Source organism: Myiozetetes cayanensis, unplaced genomic scaffold (genome assembly GCF_022539395.1).
Source record: "Myiozetetes cayanensis isolate MyiCay16 unplaced genomic scaffold, myiCay2020 scf5-8, whole genome shotgun sequence".
NCBI classification, from domain to species: domain Eukaryota; kingdom Metazoa; phylum Chordata; class Aves; order Passeriformes; family Tyrannidae; genus Myiozetetes; species Myiozetetes cayanensis.
In genome coordinates, this window is record NW_026087742.1 from 24,631,268 (window position 1) to 24,648,672 (window position 17,405).

Genomic DNA, 17,405 nt, shown 5'->3' on the forward strand with positions numbered 1-17,405 from the left:
GACTAGTGGGTGAAATATGGGGATACAGCACAGTTGTCATGGGTTTCCAAATTAATTCCCCTGTACAGCCCTTTATCAGAATTTAAGAACGTTACTGCAGTCATTCCCGTTGGTTTCTTGTGTCTTCCGTTTTAGCCCACTAAAAGAATGGTTGTCGAAAATAAAAGTACTTGTTTGTTAGAGAGACTCAAACGGACAGACTTTTCAAGAAACCTCAAAAATGTATTTACATTCATTGTTACTATCAGATAGGGTAAGCCCCTATCAATGTCAGTTGAAAGTAGCAGTCTGGGGTAGTCTGGGGTTTTCCAGATTTCCCACACTTCTGATAGACATGATAGAAGGTAAATTAAGCTGTGGAAAATTTGTGTGGTGAAACTGAGCTGAAGGTATTTTGGTATTTTCCATGTAGTGCCTATTCTGGGAACCACTATCATCTTGAAAAAAGAAACTTATTTAATATGGTTTAGAAAAATATTGTTGTCTTTGACTCAGTATAAACATGAGACAGCCACTGCTCCAGGAGCCCAGTGAACCATACACTATGCTTGATTGTCAAAGAAGTTGCCTGTGTTTTTGGTCAATGCTTAGATAATGTGAAAAAAAAGGACTTCAAACCTCCGAGCAAGATGATTTGTCAGGGCCCTGTTGCCTCTTATATTAACTGCCCAAGTACAGGATAGAGTTTCTCTTTTTGATCAGAGTTGCAGACCTGCAACTACCAAATGCTACCAGTTAAGCAGTGTGACCAGAGAGAGAATGAATGCTGGGATAGAAGGACTTTTGCTCTTTTCTAGTACAATGGAAGAGACTCTAAGCTTCAAACTCCATCTTCAGGTAAAGGCAAGGGGTTCACTGGGCTAAAATGACCTCAGGAGGCGATGTGCCAGTCCCTCCCCAGACTGAAGAGGCAAATCCCATGTTTCAGGACTACAGCATGAATTCTGTATGCAGGGATTCTGTACCACAGGACTGAACCATCCCCTCCTGAGAGACCACCTTGGAAGATAGTATGGAGAAAGTCTCCTTCCATACTGGCAAGCAAACCCTTAAAGAAACAAGAGCAGAAATAAGATTACTTTTAAGGCTTCTCAGTCTCTTTGAATGCCCTACAAGCTAGTACTGCAACAGATCATCTCTTACCAAAAATTCAGCCAAATCTTCAGAGTATCAGAGTCTGGAGGTGGAAGATAGTTTGCAAGCTTGCAGTCACTTTCCACTTAAAACGAGAACTGCTGTCTCTGACATTGCAGGATTCAGCTCACAGCATCCCAGAAATTCTGGGGTCTCATGCTGGAACCAGGGCTCTGGCCTAGCCCTCCACAGTAAAGAGGAAAGTGACCCTCCTACAGGCTTTGGTATAAACTTACAGGATATTAATGCCTTTCTTGGATTGTTTTCTGCACGGCTCTCCCCAGTTTGTGCTAAGATTATGACTATCATCATTTTCATGTTATGCTCCTTCTTCTCACTGTCTGTTGAAAGCATATCCAAACATACAAGTAAAGACTAGGAATTTGCCATGCATGCAACTCTGCAAAACCCAGATCAGCAAATTCTGTATGCAGTCTCCCTGGTAACATGGCAAAAGAAGGAAGCTGGCATTTTGTACCGTGCCTCAAAGTAACCTGCCTGTTCCACATGTACTGCGAGCAGGAACTGTGAGCCTTTAGATGCTGGACATGGACATTCAGAAGCTCTTCCAAAATGCAGATAAGCAGCAGCTGATGTTGGATGTGCACTGCAGGCCTGGTCAGGCTTACTTCAGTGCTTGCTGGCATGACTAATCAGCTGCTCCCTTTAGTGGAGGGAACACCTGTGACCTGTGAAGTAAAGGTCAAGTGTTTGCACTCAAATGGCTGCATGCGTTACCAACACAACAAAAGAGCGTGGCTGAAGAAGACAACTATGTATTTTCTGACAGTCCCTACACTTAGTAACTCAGAAAATTCTAACCTGCATTTGGGAAATAACATCACTAATCCTCTACTAATCCTCCACTCGAATCTGCAAAGGTCTGTCCCTACGTCACAGTCAGACTCTCTGTTTTCAGGGAAAAATCAGACAAAAAATAGCCCAGGATTAAAAGTGCTTAGGCATGAAGCAGATACACTCCACTCAGCCAGGGGAAGTTTTGCTACCAATTTTTTTTTCTCCATTGCAGAGTTAACCAAGGTAGCTGTCTATATAGTTCTTTCCAAAGAGGAAACCTCTTCCATTCTCACTTCTCATGACTTGAAAGAGTAAGACTTCCACATTTCTGCAAAAAGACCTATATGAATTGTCAGAACTGATCAGAATCAGACAGCTGAGCCACTGTTAATATGTACCACCACATCCATACAAAGATGATCTCCACTTAGTCACCCCACAAAAATCAAATGCTGCCTAAGGTCTGTGCTTATATGTCACAGGAAACCTCATTTAGAACCCAAGCCCACTTGCCTGTGTATGGAAGAAAAAACCTCACTGTAGTTCTGTAAAATCCTCTATAATACAAACTTCTAACCTTGAAGAGTTCTGCAGCTCTGGTGACTGGTGTTAAGCTGTTAATCAACTGAGAAGCAGCAATACTGTAGGTCCACTTCTTTTCCACTGCACACATTCCATTAATACTTTTTTCCCTCTAAGTGTTGCTGCTATTAAAAATTTTATTCTGCTTGGTGGGGTGCCATTTTAATGCCTATGTCAGTGACAAATCTGGCTTGTTTGAATCTACTGAAGTCTCTCATGATCTAATTTTATGAAATGTGAAGCTCCACTATAGAAAATAGTTTAACACTCTCAATGAAGTGCGGGAGCTAACTGGAAGCTGGGAAAGAATCATTAGTATTTACAAATACATGAGTCATTCCGTATTTGAGATGTCACTGATTGCAGCTGCATGCTTCTATGTACTCACATTCCAGAACCTCACTCCTTTTAAATATTGCATCAAGACATATGCTGTGCAGTGCTGCAAGTTGCAATCACATATCTTCTGAATCCATTTAGACTCCCCAGAGCTGTTTTTCACAAAGTTACTAAATAATGTAGAAAATTCATTCACTTTGAAGCCATTTCTTTGACATCAGTCATCACACTATGTTTCAACTTTGAACACCTAATTCATTTGCACTTGTTTTCTTCTGCTTTTCTTCTTGCTGATCCTCCTTCTCAAGGAGATCTTTAGAAACCTTGTTCCCAACAAAAATCAATGGGGCTTGACTATCAAGTGCTTAAATGGTCAAATTTTAAAAAGCATTAGAGTATCTCCATATGCAGGGATTCTCAAGAAAGCCTATTTACATTGACATCTTTCTAGATATCTCGAGTACAATCTGCATCTGGAGTACAGTTACTTTTTTAAAGGTGACATGGGAACACTGGTCATCTACATGGCAGAAAATTTCACCTAAACGTTCAGCTCAAGCCCATATCCTGACTATTTTGCCCTGGTTTTCAATATGCTGTGCAGTATTTTATCCAAGTACTGTCTTAAGTTGATACTTACTCTGTGCAACAATAAGTTTTACTCAGTGCATCCTGTCTGGACCAGGTACATCATAAACTACTCTAGTCCCTTATTTAAAACCCAGAATGGATTCTTCAAGGTCTGGTTCCCCTAGGGGTCCATCCAAAGACTTAGGATCAAAGAGGGGATCTTTCCAGATCAACATGCTACACGGTGAGTTCTTATCATGTTCTTACCATTGATATATCAAGACACCAGTGATGTGCTCTAGACCCTGTACTGTGTTCTGTTCAGTCTCCACCATTTGAGACTGGGAAGTGATGTGGGAAGGACTACGTGGGTGCAGGCAAAGACAGAGGGGAAAGACAGAGGAACTTTCAAGACTGAAGAGAGCACAGACTTTGTTTTCTTACATGAGGGAAGTGATACTTCTGCATCCTTCCCTGACCTTCAAAAGGCTGTGTTGAGCTCCCATCCAATTCTAGCTCTTTTCTTCCAATGGTCCTCTCACTGCTTTCTCACCGTTTTACTTCTGGTAGGCCACCCCCGTGCCCTTGTATGTGTGCCAGCCCTCACCTGACCTCCATTGGGTGGATTGCAATTAAAGAATGATAAGTAAATGGGATTTTTGAAAGCTTTAATAGATGGGATTAAGATTATGTGCAATAATTGTTTAAGAGTAAATATGAATGTAGTGTAGGGAAGTGTATGTATGATAATAATAAGCTGAAATTAATCTCCATAGCACTTCTATCCAGGTATTTAATTTCCATGAAGTGAGTGGCTAAAATAGTCACAAGAAATCAGGAATTCCTGATGCTCCCTTCAGATCAGACAAGCACAAACATTCACTCCCCAGAAAAGTGTCTTAACACACTGAAACTTGAACCCTGCAAACAAACATGATGGTATTGACATTTTTTCCACTGAGCATTACATGAAAGGAGTTAAGAAGACCATGAATTCACTGGTTTCCTAAGGAGTTCAATCCAAGATGCTTTTCCTGCTGAAGTGAGACAACATGCCTGACTACAGCCCAGCAAATCATTCAAATGTAATCTCTGTTCTTTAAGAATCGCATCCAAAGCTAATCCATGCAAGTGAAATTAAGTACACGAATGTCCTTCAGAGAATGCCTGAAATATTGGTAAAATTGAGATTTTGACACAGATTGGACTTCTCTGAACCATAGGCTAGAAATTGCCTTAATTCCGCCTTCTTTTTTCCATTTTTAAATGTTAATCAAACCGTTACAGAAGTCTATCAGCAGGCTTTGAAGGGAATCTTCTTACTGTGATCACAAAGTACTACTACTTCATTCTTTTTGAACTTTGACTTTGTAAGCTATCCTCATCTGAATATTGCTTTTAGTACAGGAAATGTGTCAACAGTCATACTAAGAAAAAGAAGGCAAGAGAGAACAAGTCTCCTATAAAGACTTTCATCTGGTTTTTTTTTCCATTTCAGCAGTTGCACCAGAAGATACCTCTCTTAGCATGGCTCTTAGTAAAAACAGCACTAATTAACCACAGACTTCCCCTTCGCAAAGTTACATCATGGTTTAACACCATCAGTACTCTGAGGACATTTTTACAAAGGATGTTATAAGTTACAAGTGAGGTATTCCACAGTGGATATAATGCCTTACTACAGCCAAAGGTCAGCACAGAGACAAGATCTCAATCCACAGAACAGTCTCTCACAGCATCTGTCTTCTCACATCGTTTTGAGACTTATCTCTGTTGTGTGCTGGGAATAGTGACCACATCTTCCTCCTCTTCCCTTCTACTTTACTCTCCTACACCATCCCTTCTGGTGGGCTGGAAGGAAGGCTCCCTTCTTCTGGATTAAAAACCTAGCAACCACGTTGACTGCAGCCTTCTAATGCTGCTGCTGCTGCTTTCCTGCTTCTTTTGAACCACACACCTGGAAAAAGGTGTTTATTATTCACAGTTAGTAAGTCATGTGCAGTTCGGACAGGGAATGGAAATTAGCGATTACCTTGGATGGGTCCAACTGCCGAATTCATTTTATATCCTTTCACATTTTAATACAAGAGCTGAACTGGCGGTGCCCAGGCTAGAGCCTGGGATGGAAGGGGCCATACATGGCGGAATTGTGACATCTTGTGGCAAAAATGGAAAATGACACACTAACGGTTTCTAATTTTAAATAGATTATTTAGGGAATTTCCTGCCATCAAAGCCTCAGCAGTGCTTTTAATGCTATAACCTTGTTGCCTGTAACTAAGATTTTTTTTTTTAATAACTAGAAAAATGTCACCACGAAGCATCAAATGCACCCAAGCACCACAAGAGTGCTGTCATTCGACACCTGCTAACAGCAGAAGAGGACAATCTATGTAATGAAGCTTAAAGCCAGATGGATGACATCTTGCCAGCGTTTCACAAATCCTTGTGGACTGCAGGGTAAAATTGACGTACAAGAAACCCATTTCTCTCCCAGGTTTTAGAGGACAGAAGGAAAACAGAGTAGAGAGAGATTCATCATCTGTTTAGCTCAACTTCTTTGCCGTATCTTCTGTCTTTCCACACCCTTCCATACATTTTCAGATCCTCACCTAGGTCTCCCATTTTCTTGTCCAGACCACTTCAGTTCTGCTCTACTGGCTGGTCACCCTGTCTCTCCCTCCATCCCTTGCACGCTAGTTCTCTACCACTCCACCCTCCCACTAACTTTTCTTTACTTAGCCAGCCAAGTTTCTCCTCTAAAATTACGCTTTCCTGTCCAATCCATCTTTTCTTTGTCCAGCTACTATTTGCTCTCAACTAGTGCCTAATCCTACCTTCCTTGCCTGAATTTTCTACTTCCCTTTCTCTGATTTTACAGTTCAAACACATCAGCAAGTCATCACAGCGTAACAAGTCTGTCAACAGAGTAGCAGTAATTCATCTTGCAGCAAATTATACCATCTTATCTCAAGGTTAATGTGAGGTAAAAAGCATTTGGCTCAGCCTCTGTCACAGACAGCTAAAGTAGTGTACTATTCTGCAGTTTTGCAACATGCTACGCACTGGTGGTCTAGGGGGTAAAGGCGCCGCGCTATCACCGCGGAGACCCGGGTTCGATTCCCGGTCAGGGCCACTCCCGGGTAGGTGGGGCTCGTTAGCCCTTAAAGGCAACCCACCTACGTCCTGGGGACCTCGCTGCCACCGTCCAAGCTCGCTTGGCCCCGGCAGATGAACCTTAGGATTAAAGGGTGGGCTCAGTTCCGCGCACACTGTGTCTCACCTAAAAAATCCAATGCGCAGGCTGGAAGGTGGAAAGACCTTCCCCGGATCTTCGCTCGCGAAGACTGGCCATTATTATTTATTATTACACACTGGCAAAGTTAATCCAGCAATAACTCACAAGGGTGGGGACAGTTTTACTCATACATCTGAGCACCTGGTGTCCCCTAGAGCCAAGTGGCTATTAAAAAAATAATCAGATAGACAGCACCTCAGCTCAGCTACACAGTCTTGTTCTGGAAAAATAATTATTGAAAAAAAAAAACCAAACCAAAACAACAAAACAAAACCAAAAACACCAAAACAAAACCAAACAAACAATCCCCCCCCCCAAAAAAACCAAAAACAAACAAACAAACAAAAACAAAAAACCACAACAAAAAAACAAACAAAAAACCCAACCCAACTCTATGGCCCACAAGTTTGAGGAGAAAGCCCATGAATCAAGTTCTTTTGTAGGAAGCAGGAATCTTTTTTGATTGCTTAAGAGTTTAGTTGCCTTGAGCTCACTTTCACCAGAGCAACAGGATATGTCCCCGACACAGACAGACGAACCTGCCAGATAAACTTCAAGCCCTTTTCCAAAACGCTGGTCAGAGACTAGGTTGCCAAAGTTTAATGCCTGGGATCAAACATTTTCACAGTCTTTTGTGTTTTGGGGTCTTTTCCTTTGGAAATGGCTGATTTAAATTAAAAATAAATAAATAAATAAATAAATATTCAGAACAAACCTCACAGCTTTGCCATGGCAGTGTATTCTACAGCACACACTGGTGTGCCAGGGACCCTGGCCAGGTTTGACACAGCTTCAGGTCCACAGGAATATGAAGATTTCAGGCAAAGAACATCTGACAGTAATAATCAACACAACTTCCAACACTTGTAATGCTGCCCACTCTCCACACCTGTAGATCATAGAGATTTCTTGGAAATACTAGTTAAAAATTAGCCAGTATTTTACGTGCACGCACTCTAATCTAAGCAAGTTCCATGAACCTGAACCTTGAGCTTTTAGGCTCAGCCAGCCACATATACCTGTCACCTCCCATGAGTGAGTACTAGTCTTCAGGCAGCTATGCAGTGACCTGAAAACTTTTATTTTCTGACAGATTAGCTTTCAGCCACATCAGTCTCCTGAACTGGTTCCCTACATAGTCTTTCAGCTGCCAGCACTGACAGATCAGAGACAGTGGAGCCAGGAAGCTGATGGTGAAGAACAAAAAAGGCACCAACATCTTAACATTTAATCCAATTTAATGCAGTTAAATAGTGGGAGTGCAGCTTTCTAGTTTTCCACAACTCCAGAGAGTATTTATTTGTTAGGCTACCCCCTGGATTTTGTAGTAGTCAAGTACGCATTTAATTGTTCCATTGTTTCTTCTCAACTTGGTTTCCATCTGGTTCCTTTCCACATCAGAAAAAAAAAAAAAAAAGTCCAGGCCACCTGTATCCAGTCATCTCTGAAAACCTTAAAGTGGAAAAATGTGAGAGGGTGGAGCCAACAAAGAATAATTTTTTGGCCAAGGTACAGTTTACACACCTCATTACCTCAAGGCAGATGTTCAGAATGGAAAATTTCAGCATGGAGTCATGGAGTTTTAATGAAATGAGATTCAAGAAAGGAAAACTGAACTTGATCATGAGAAATGGTGGGCAACTATTAAAAAGTGATTTTTGCTGCCCATGTCAATAATTATAATAAAGTATCACACTGTAAAGCTCTTTAGTAAAATGAGGGCCTTTACAACCTGCTGGATATCTTCAGGGCATGGATCAGTCCATTGTGGGAAGTTGCATCCTACATATGTCTGTCGGAAAAACTCAAGTTGCAACACCATTTCTTAGTTCAGACCCACACCTTCAATTTACCCATTTTGACCAAATAACTTAAGTTGTTGCTTCCAGCAAGTGATGGGCCTTTAAGAAAGTAAACCAGCATTCAAAGTTGAATTGTCTACAACTAAATTCCCAGAGTCAAGGAATTTGGAACCACAGTCCTTAGATTGCTCTCCTGTGATGAGATACTGAGGGGCCAAAATTTCATGTCAGACCTATCAAGCTCTGAATAACCCTTTGATATACAGTTTTATACATAACTAACATAGGGGACTTGCTTCAAGAAGTCAGAGGAGGCAGAGGAGAGAGCCCATTTGCAGTTTCGCTGCTTTTCATGTCTTATTCCGAGGCAGCATTGCCTGCAAATCTCCTTACATTCACAAAAGCATTAGCCCTTTCTGGTTTTAACACAAAGCATGAAGAAGCTTCCAACTTTGTTTCTCATAGAAGGGGATGGCCTCCTCCTTCTGGAAACAGCAGCGTTTTGCATAACAAAATATTTATTTGTAATGCTTTGTACAGGCCTCTCCAGATGCTTTACAGATGCAAAAATACCTGCAGTCCCTCTGGGCAGTAAATACCAAGCCTATTGTCAGAGAATCACAGAATCAATTAGATTTGAAAAGACGTCTGAGGTCATCGAGTCCAACCCATGGCAGGACACCACCACGTCAACTAGACCAGGGTACTGAGTACTATGTCCAATCTTTTCTTTTACACCTCCAGGGACAGTGACTCCACCACCTCCCTGGGCAGTCCATTCCAACTTTTAATCACCCTTTCTGTGAAGAAATTCCTGCTAATATCCAACCTAAACCTCCCCCGGTGCAGCCTAAGACTATATGCTCTCATCCTGTGGCTAGTTGCCTGGGAGAAGAAACTGACTCCCACTTGGCTATGACCTCCTTCCAGGTTAGTGGTAGACAGTGCTAAGGTCCCCCCGAGCCTCCTTTTCCCCACGATGAACAACTTCAGCTCCCTCAGCCGATTTGTGCTCCAGACCCTTCACCAGCTTCGTTGCCCTTCTCTAGACTCGTTTTCACCACTTCATGGCTGCAGAAGTCTTAAGTGATAACAAGCAAAGACAGGAATAAGAATACCCTGGCTTGAATCCTGTCCTTAACTATAACAGCTAAAGCAGATTTCTTAAGCACTAAGTGAGAGTCCGGGGGGACTGGGGAGCATCACATAAAACAACTTCAGCAGCAGCTGTCGAAAAGCTAAAATATGTGTGTCCTTCCTTTCCCCGCCCCGTCTCCCCAATATACAGCCCAATCCCCGCCAGCGCCCTTCCCCGGCGGCGGCACAAGATGGAGGCGGGAGGGCTCAGCGGGAAACGGGAGCGGCAGCCGCGAACGGGGAACTAGAAGCGCAGGGAGCAGGAGGAGTAAATGCATCGAGGAGTCAGGCCGCCCCCTCAGAGAGAGTCACGAGAAAGAACCACAGGCACAGGCAGCGGGAGCGGCATTCCCGCAGCAATGTCCCGCGGCGGCGGGACATGCCCGGCCCCGCCCGCCGGCCGTGGCCATGGGAACGGCGGCCGTGCGGCCGCGCCTGGCGGGGATGGGCTCCCGGCCGGACCTCCGGCTGCCCCCACGGTACCGGCAGCGGTGCGGCCGAGCCCGACGCACTCCGCGGGAGCGGGGCCGGGGCCGGGGCCGGGCAGCGCGGGCCGGGAAGCGGTTGTGCTGCCCGGGCGGACCTCCCGCCTCTGCCCGGGCCTCCCCTGTCGGAGGGGCCGCGGGTCTGTCCCTGAGCTCGGCAGGGAGGGCAGGGCCGAGGCCGGGAAGGTGGGTGCCGCCCCGGGAGCGGGAAGGCGATGGGGCTGGCAGCAGTAGTAGCGAACTTACCGGGAGAGGCTTGGGACGATGAAACATTTGCGAGCTTGAAGCAAAGCCAGCTTTGTGTTCCAGAGGGGAGCATCATATACAGTATGGTACTTCCATTGATTACCATTGCACATTTTAATGTTTCATGTCTTCACGTTTTCTATTTAAGTTGGCAGAGCTTCCAAGGAAAGTAGATTTTTCTACGAGATTTTTCACGTGCATGTTCCACTGAAGACTAGTACTTTAGCTCTGAGGCTCATTTGTGTAGTGGTGGAATTTCTTTGATGTAGGGACATGTATGTCGGTTTTTTCTTTCCTAGTTTGTTTTGTACTCTCTCATGGACAGACTTCTAAGGAGGGAAGCATAGCCAGACGATTTGTGCTGATTCTTCAAATATGTAACTACTTCCATTTGTTCATTTACCTTTCAGACCCTCTGTACCCACTCTTAAGTGAGAAGGACCATTCAAAGTCAATGTCCACACTCAACTTGGTGATAAAGTGGTAGGTGTTGGCCAAAGACAGTTCACGTGTGCACATGTATTTTTCTGTGTATCCATACACATGGATAGGAACTATGTCTCAGTCCTGAGCTGCTCCCTTAATACAGCAAAACACAAAGTAAAGGAAGCAGTTTTATTTAAAACAAGACAACAGAGGGAGTAACCATGACTGCTTGACCTAGGGTGCCTCAGTAACAGGAGCTGAGAAATACCCAGTTTCATGTTCTGAGTATTTTCCTAATTTTCAGTATTTTCAATAGACTATCTCCAAATGCTGTTAAGTATAGCTTGTATATATTATTTAGATCTAATAAAATAGCTGGACAGTTGTTGGGCTATTGTCCAAGCAGAGCTGTTAAAAAGTATTATTTCGCACAGTGCCTCCTCTCTTACCTGGGGATATACTTACACTACAGATCAACATAACATGCTTGGACTAAAATGAAATAGGTAGCAACAACTAACCAGCCTATAAAGACTGCAAATCCATCCTGATTCTTCATGCTAGGTTAGCACAGTTTAAATTCCTAGCTAAGCCCTTAGCTAGATAGCCTATGCTTAGCTTCCTACTTCAGTTGCTCCTCTGCTATCAGTATTGCCCCCTAGCTGGTTTAAAACCAGCCAGGGCATGTCTGTGGGAGTTGCAGTTGCACCTTTAGACAGCAGTGATTGACATCTGGACAGGCTGCATATAGGGAGAGCGCCAATGGAAAACAGGCTTGGTACTTACTGCGCAATGAACTGGATTTCAAACAAAGAGTCCTCCTGAAGTTATGCATCTGGGGCTGCAAGGCAGATATTCTGAACTCTAACTTCATTACTGTACAGCAAGGAGAAAATCCCTGAGCAGCTTTCCAACACTGGAGTCAAGGGACGTGTTTTTGAAGAATGTTTTTGGATGTCTCTTACTCCATTATCTCAGACTCTTCCTTATATCTGCATTTTAAAAAACACATGTTTGTCTGCCTCTCTGTAGAGAGACATGCCCATGGAGCTGGGAACACTGCCTGTCATCAGAGAGACCCTTGCTGCAGTATGGCAGTGATAACAGTTCAGGCCAGACAAAGTAAGCAGGCATACTCTCACTAAAGTTGAAATCTCATAGATGTAATGATGTGGATAAGAATGGTGGCAGACTCCAACTTGTATAAATCATGTTTTAAAATGAATCAGCAAGTACGTAATTTGCGATTCAAAACACTACAACCTTAATCACAAACTGGGGTGGACAGAGGTTGTAATAGGAGTTGACAGGGTATTCCAAACTTCCCATGGGGTTGGACTCCCTTTGAAGAGAAACGAAACCAAATGCAGTCTCATGCACAGCAAGCAGCTAATCACGGTAGGGTGCCTATATCTTCATCAGCTGTTACTGTCTTAGGCTCTGGTGAGTTGGTGCACTTGAAGAGTCACCACTACCCTATATGCATCTGGGTTAGCACCTACTGAAATGAAAGGGGCGATTCACGATTCAGTTCTGATTTCAGTCTTTACAGAAGCTCAAGCCAATATAGCTTCATCACTTACACTTGAGTCACGATTGCAAAAATTTATTGGCAGCCATAAATTTAGTGATTTAAAGCATATCTACCCAGGGAAATTAGTGCTTAAAAGGAAGGGTGTATATTTTTAATGTGATCATTTTTTATGTGCTAGCTCTCATTGAGATATTTTTAACAAATGCTAAAATTGTTACAGTATAAAATAATGTAACTTTACTCTGTAAGTGGAATATGTTACTTAATTTCTGGAGCACTAGAAATAGAAGGGAGTTACATGGGGTAATGTGCTAGCAGTTCACATTGCTGCACATTCACAGTTACTGCACACTAACTTCTTTATGTAACAAAGCGTTAGACCCTTCGATTTTAAGTGTAAGTTTAGCACTGGAAAACAGCCGGAAGACAAATCTGTGCATCTGCTGCTAGTCTGGTATGCTCCACATCTTGAGAAGTACCATCTAACCAGCTGACATCATTAGCATACATATGCCGCCTTCTTTCCCCATCCCAAATGTCCTGTAAATCACAGAAGGATGAAATTCTGATCTCTTTAGTGCTGTTGGAAATAGCTAAATTACTGCCTCTCTTCTTTGTGTCCACCCAAACACTAGGTAAAAGCACCTATATTCAGAAGTATGGCTACTGGATTGATTCATTTCCCAGCCTGCAGTTTGTGCTTGAAGGGCAAAGATCCATTGCCTGCATTTATTGCTCGAAGATGGAGGGCTCAGCAGGGCTTAGAGGCTCTTCAGCAGCTTGCTGTGTAAGTGTTCTATGGTTGGATAATTTAAAATGAACATACAAACAAAACCAACAAAAGCCCATGCACACTGAAGTGGAGATGACTGCAATTTGCTCCTACTTATATTTCCCTCGAAATTAAGAGATTGCAGCTGTTGTGGAGTATGGTTACCCATCTGTTTCCTACAGGGTGGATGTTGCACATTCCTTCATCCCTGTGCTATCTACTTTGCAGTGGTTGCTGTGAAAGAAAAGAGAGTTATTTCAATCTCCTATAGATCAGATGAGTTATGAAGATTTCAGTGACTCGTGTGTTACTTCAGTGGGACCTGTTTCATTTTAGTCCCGTGTGATTGCACCTGGTTAGATTGTTTTTGCTGCTCATTCAAGGGTGTTTGGGGCCTGAACCAGGGCACCACATGCTGGGTGCAGGGGTTTCTTAGTTGAACTTTCTCCTGGCATCACCATTTGGGCTTCTGATTCAGCAAATATTTAAAAAAACCCCCAAAACAGTTATATGTTTTGCTCCACCACATCATTGTTTTAAGTCCTCGTATAGCTGTATTAAAGACGGCAGGCATCAGCCTAGGTAGTTGTTTTCAAAGTTTTGTTCTGCTTTAACAAACTATATACCATGGGCTTTTCAGATGATGCATGCTCTGGGGTTGCTGGTAATTGAGTTCTACCACATGCCAGACGATAATCAAAGATGTTCAAGAGTGATAGAGTGGATTTCACACCTGGTTTTGTTCAGTTTCAAAAGCATATTCTTCTCATTTCCATAATAATAAAAAAATATTTTTAGAGTATGTTTTTCCTTACTGCTATTTTCACTATTTCAAACTGTCCCCAGCACATGGAAACCTCAATGGCTTCTTATATCTTGCCTGTTATTCTGTAGCAACTTATTTGACATCTGTGCTGCTTTAAAATTGATTTACATTTCAACAACATGTATTTGCAAAATGTCTTGCAATTAACAAAAAAATGAGAAATACATCCCCTCTGTTTCAACCTGCACTGATTGACAGTGCTGCTGATACAGAAGTCAGAATATTTCCCAGCTGTCTTCTCAGTAGTAGCATTGCCTCAGCAAGGTTACCAGGAATAAATGCTCATTTATTTCAGCAAAGTCAGCAAATATAAGTCAAGGACATGCAAGAGGCAGGATCTGTGGAATAAAAAGGGCTATTTCCCTGGGTTCCCATTGTGCCTATACTATACCATAATAGGATGAACAGCTTATGCTAATAAAGTTAGATCATAAGAATAAGTGCCCACCTGTGCTGAATGAAACATTCCATCTGGAATGAGCAACAGTCTGATATTTAAAGAGTCAGCTCGTTGAACTAGCCATCAGCTCAATTAACTCATCTGAATTACAAACACAACTTCACAATAATAGTTTGATTAGTGCTGAGCAAGTATGTCAGGTTACCACACTGCATCTCAAAATACTCCCCTCTCTTTCATTATGTGATATGACTGAAAGCCCTGGGAAGAGATGACTTTAAACTTACCTTGGCAGTAAATTGTGTGTCACGGGAGGTTAATGAAGTATCTCTCTCTAGGCTTTCCTGTAGCAGGTAACCATACTGTGGCTCCCCAGATTCCAGAGCACAGCTGGCAGGACTTAGATGAGGTAGAAAGTGGTAGTCCTCTCCTTTGCTCGTTCTACTCCTTTACACATATCTTCTGTTACAAAAAGTGTTTCACTCTTAAGGAAATGAGCTTGCTCCCCTCATTCCCTATAAAAGTAGTTTACTTTACAAAGTCAAGCATGTACAAGTGGCTAATCCCTTCCATAACAAGGACATAAGAAAGTTTTAATAAAGGCAGCAAATAACCATTTCTTGACAACACCTAGTGGGCAATATATGTAAAGTGTCAAACTGTTTTGTTATATACGTGAGTATGAAAAAAGTAAAATATAATTGCTTGTATAAGTGTGGGGATTTTGGGCAATAGTATGATGCTTGTTGGATTGTGCAAACAGAGGAGAGAGATTTTAAAAAAAGAGCATAAGGAAAAATGGTCAGAAATACTCTGAATGTACTTCTCAAATTATATCTTGTATTTTGGCTTTCAGAGCTCAGTCTTCTCTTCAGATACCTCAGATTGTGTATGAAGATCCTGAAGTTGATGGAAGGAATCGCTACAAATATTTTGTACAGTAAGGAATGAACTGATTTAAAACAGTTCAGAAGCTTGCTTCTGTGCAGTTTAAAGAGCACCTAAGTAAAGGACAGAGCCTTTAGTATTTTTTCTGTATTTTCTATCAGTTCTTTGATCACTGATAGAGAAAATTTAAATAGTAACCAAATCTTAAATCATAAGGTCTTTTTAAAATTCACACTATTCCAAAATTTCCAGCCATTGAGTTACCATATAGACAAATATACCAGGCATTCTATACTTAATAATTGTTTGTAGAAAGATTTGGGCTGTAGATCCTCCTGTGCAAAGGAAAAGGATACTTACAAACCACTGTGGTTCTCCGGACCCCTAGAAAGTTGTCTTTTTGAGAAGGAACCTTTTAACTCCCTGTTTCTGCCAGGAGCAGAAAGGCAGCAAAGGGAGATAAAATTTTCATCAGTGTCCTCTACTTCAGGATTGCTCTGCTCCTTCCAGAATGACACTGCAGGTCAGCAATGGACTTGAGATCTAAACCAACAGCTAGCATATAAACATTCTTGACTTCATCATATGCGCTTTGAGTTACATTTTAATCAGCACCTATTGGCCACTGTGTCCACTTTAAATGTAAAAAAAAATTGCCAAGTTTAATAAATTGAAGTCCTTTATGGCTCCTTTAACAACAGTTAAAAAAAGAACAATGTTATCTTCTGCAATTTGAAATTAAGCTTTAAAGTCTCCAAAGGCTAAGGAAAATCGATAGCAAACTTCAATATGCAAAGTATAAGAATGCCTCTGAAGGAATTATCAATATTTAGTTGAGCCCCATCACTTTCAAAATATCTCATAAAATATTGCAAAAAAGGAAACAATCAAATCAGATAAGTCCAAAACAGTTTACCTTATCATCTAATTGTGAGGATTCGTTTCAGGGTTTCAAGCAGTTATTAAAAATCCCAAAACTACCCTCTCAAAAACTCAAACTGAAAAAAGTAAACTAATTAGTGAAACACACACAAAATATTGTGAGCACACTCAAAACTAATTTTAATTATTGTCTTTTTTGGTAAATCTGCTTTCTGCTTTGACATAACAATAACACTTAATCCTACTAGTGAATCTTATCCTTAATCCTACTTTATTATTTTTTAGCTATGAAAGAATTATTTAACATTCAGGTCCAGTTCTTAAACATGCAAATGCAGAACCTGAGTTTTGTAAAATCAGTGTAACTGCACTGGAATTAGTGGACTGCAGTTTTTCTAAACCATAATGGTTTTTTACGCTCATCTCTTATGTTCATTCTCTTTTTTTTCAGCTTTCTCAGCCATTCTGATAAGCTGCTTCCAGTAAATGTTCCATTAGATGTTGCTTATGAATTGACAAAGTAAGTAGTGACTTCTGGAACATTACTGTAGTAATGGGTCACATCTCACCACAGAAAGATCAGGAAACTATTTAGCTGGTGACCAGTATAAGAACCAAGGGGAAAAACTTGTTAAGAGGTAAGGGTCTGTTCACCATTGAGAATTACTGAGGACACAGGTGATTGACTGTTTCAGAATTTGCTGGTAGTATATAAATAGTGCTTTATGAGTAAAGGACATGTGCCTCAAGTGTTTTATGCTTATGAGGCCTAAGCAAAGTGTCTCTGAATCTTAGAAGAGATACCATTGCAAAGAAGGTTCACAAGTACAGCAATATTGTTGGAAAATCTTCTGGTATTTTATTACAATCTGTGACAGATATAATACTGTTCGGTGTTGCAGAGCATCCATGAATTAGTCTAATATGGCTTTCGGTGGGTATCAAATTTTGAGGTCACATAACAAAATTCATTTCCTAGTAGAGTCAAGGGAAATTGCACATACTTATATAAGAATTAAATTTTTATTCTGGAATTTTTGGAAAGAGAAACATGTAAGCTAAATTGAAGTAGTCCTTCATGTTACAGTCAACCATTAGTTACTTTTTGTGTCCATTGAAGGCAATGCTTTAGAACGGATACGTAGGTAAGATTTGTATGTAATTATCATGAGCGCTGAAACCAGAAGATTTCTGAATTCTTTACCTAAGGAGGGTGTTTTAGAGGACTCAGTGAAGCCTCAGTCTGCTTTTACTAAAGATAATAGAGTTAACATCAATGGGAACAA

The 17,405-nt window shown here is 41.6% G+C and overlaps 1 protein-coding gene across 4 annotated transcripts in view; it reads left to right on the forward strand.

The window, feature by feature from the left end:
- Positions 1-10,258: 10,258 nt before the first annotated feature.
- CFAP91 (cilia and flagella associated protein 91) overlaps positions 10,259-17,405 on the forward strand; it is a 29,954-nt gene continuing 22,807 nt past the window's right edge. For 2 of the 4 annotated variants that reach the window (XM_050332942.1, XM_050332947.1), the window contains exons 1-5: positions 10,259-10,331; positions 10,802-10,874; positions 12,987-13,138; positions 15,206-15,289; positions 16,571-16,639. In XM_050332942.1, coding sequence (XP_050188899.1) covers positions 13,011-13,138; positions 15,206-15,289; positions 16,571-16,639 — 281 coding nt within the window. In that variant the 5' untranslated portion in view covers positions 10,259-10,331; positions 10,802-10,874; positions 12,987-13,010. Of the gene's footprint in view, positions 10,332-10,362; positions 10,875-11,849; positions 11,940-12,986; positions 13,139-15,205; positions 15,290-16,570; positions 16,640-17,405 lie in introns of those variants that run through there. The other 2 variants (XM_050332946.1, XM_050332945.1) reach the window with 2 other exon arrangements.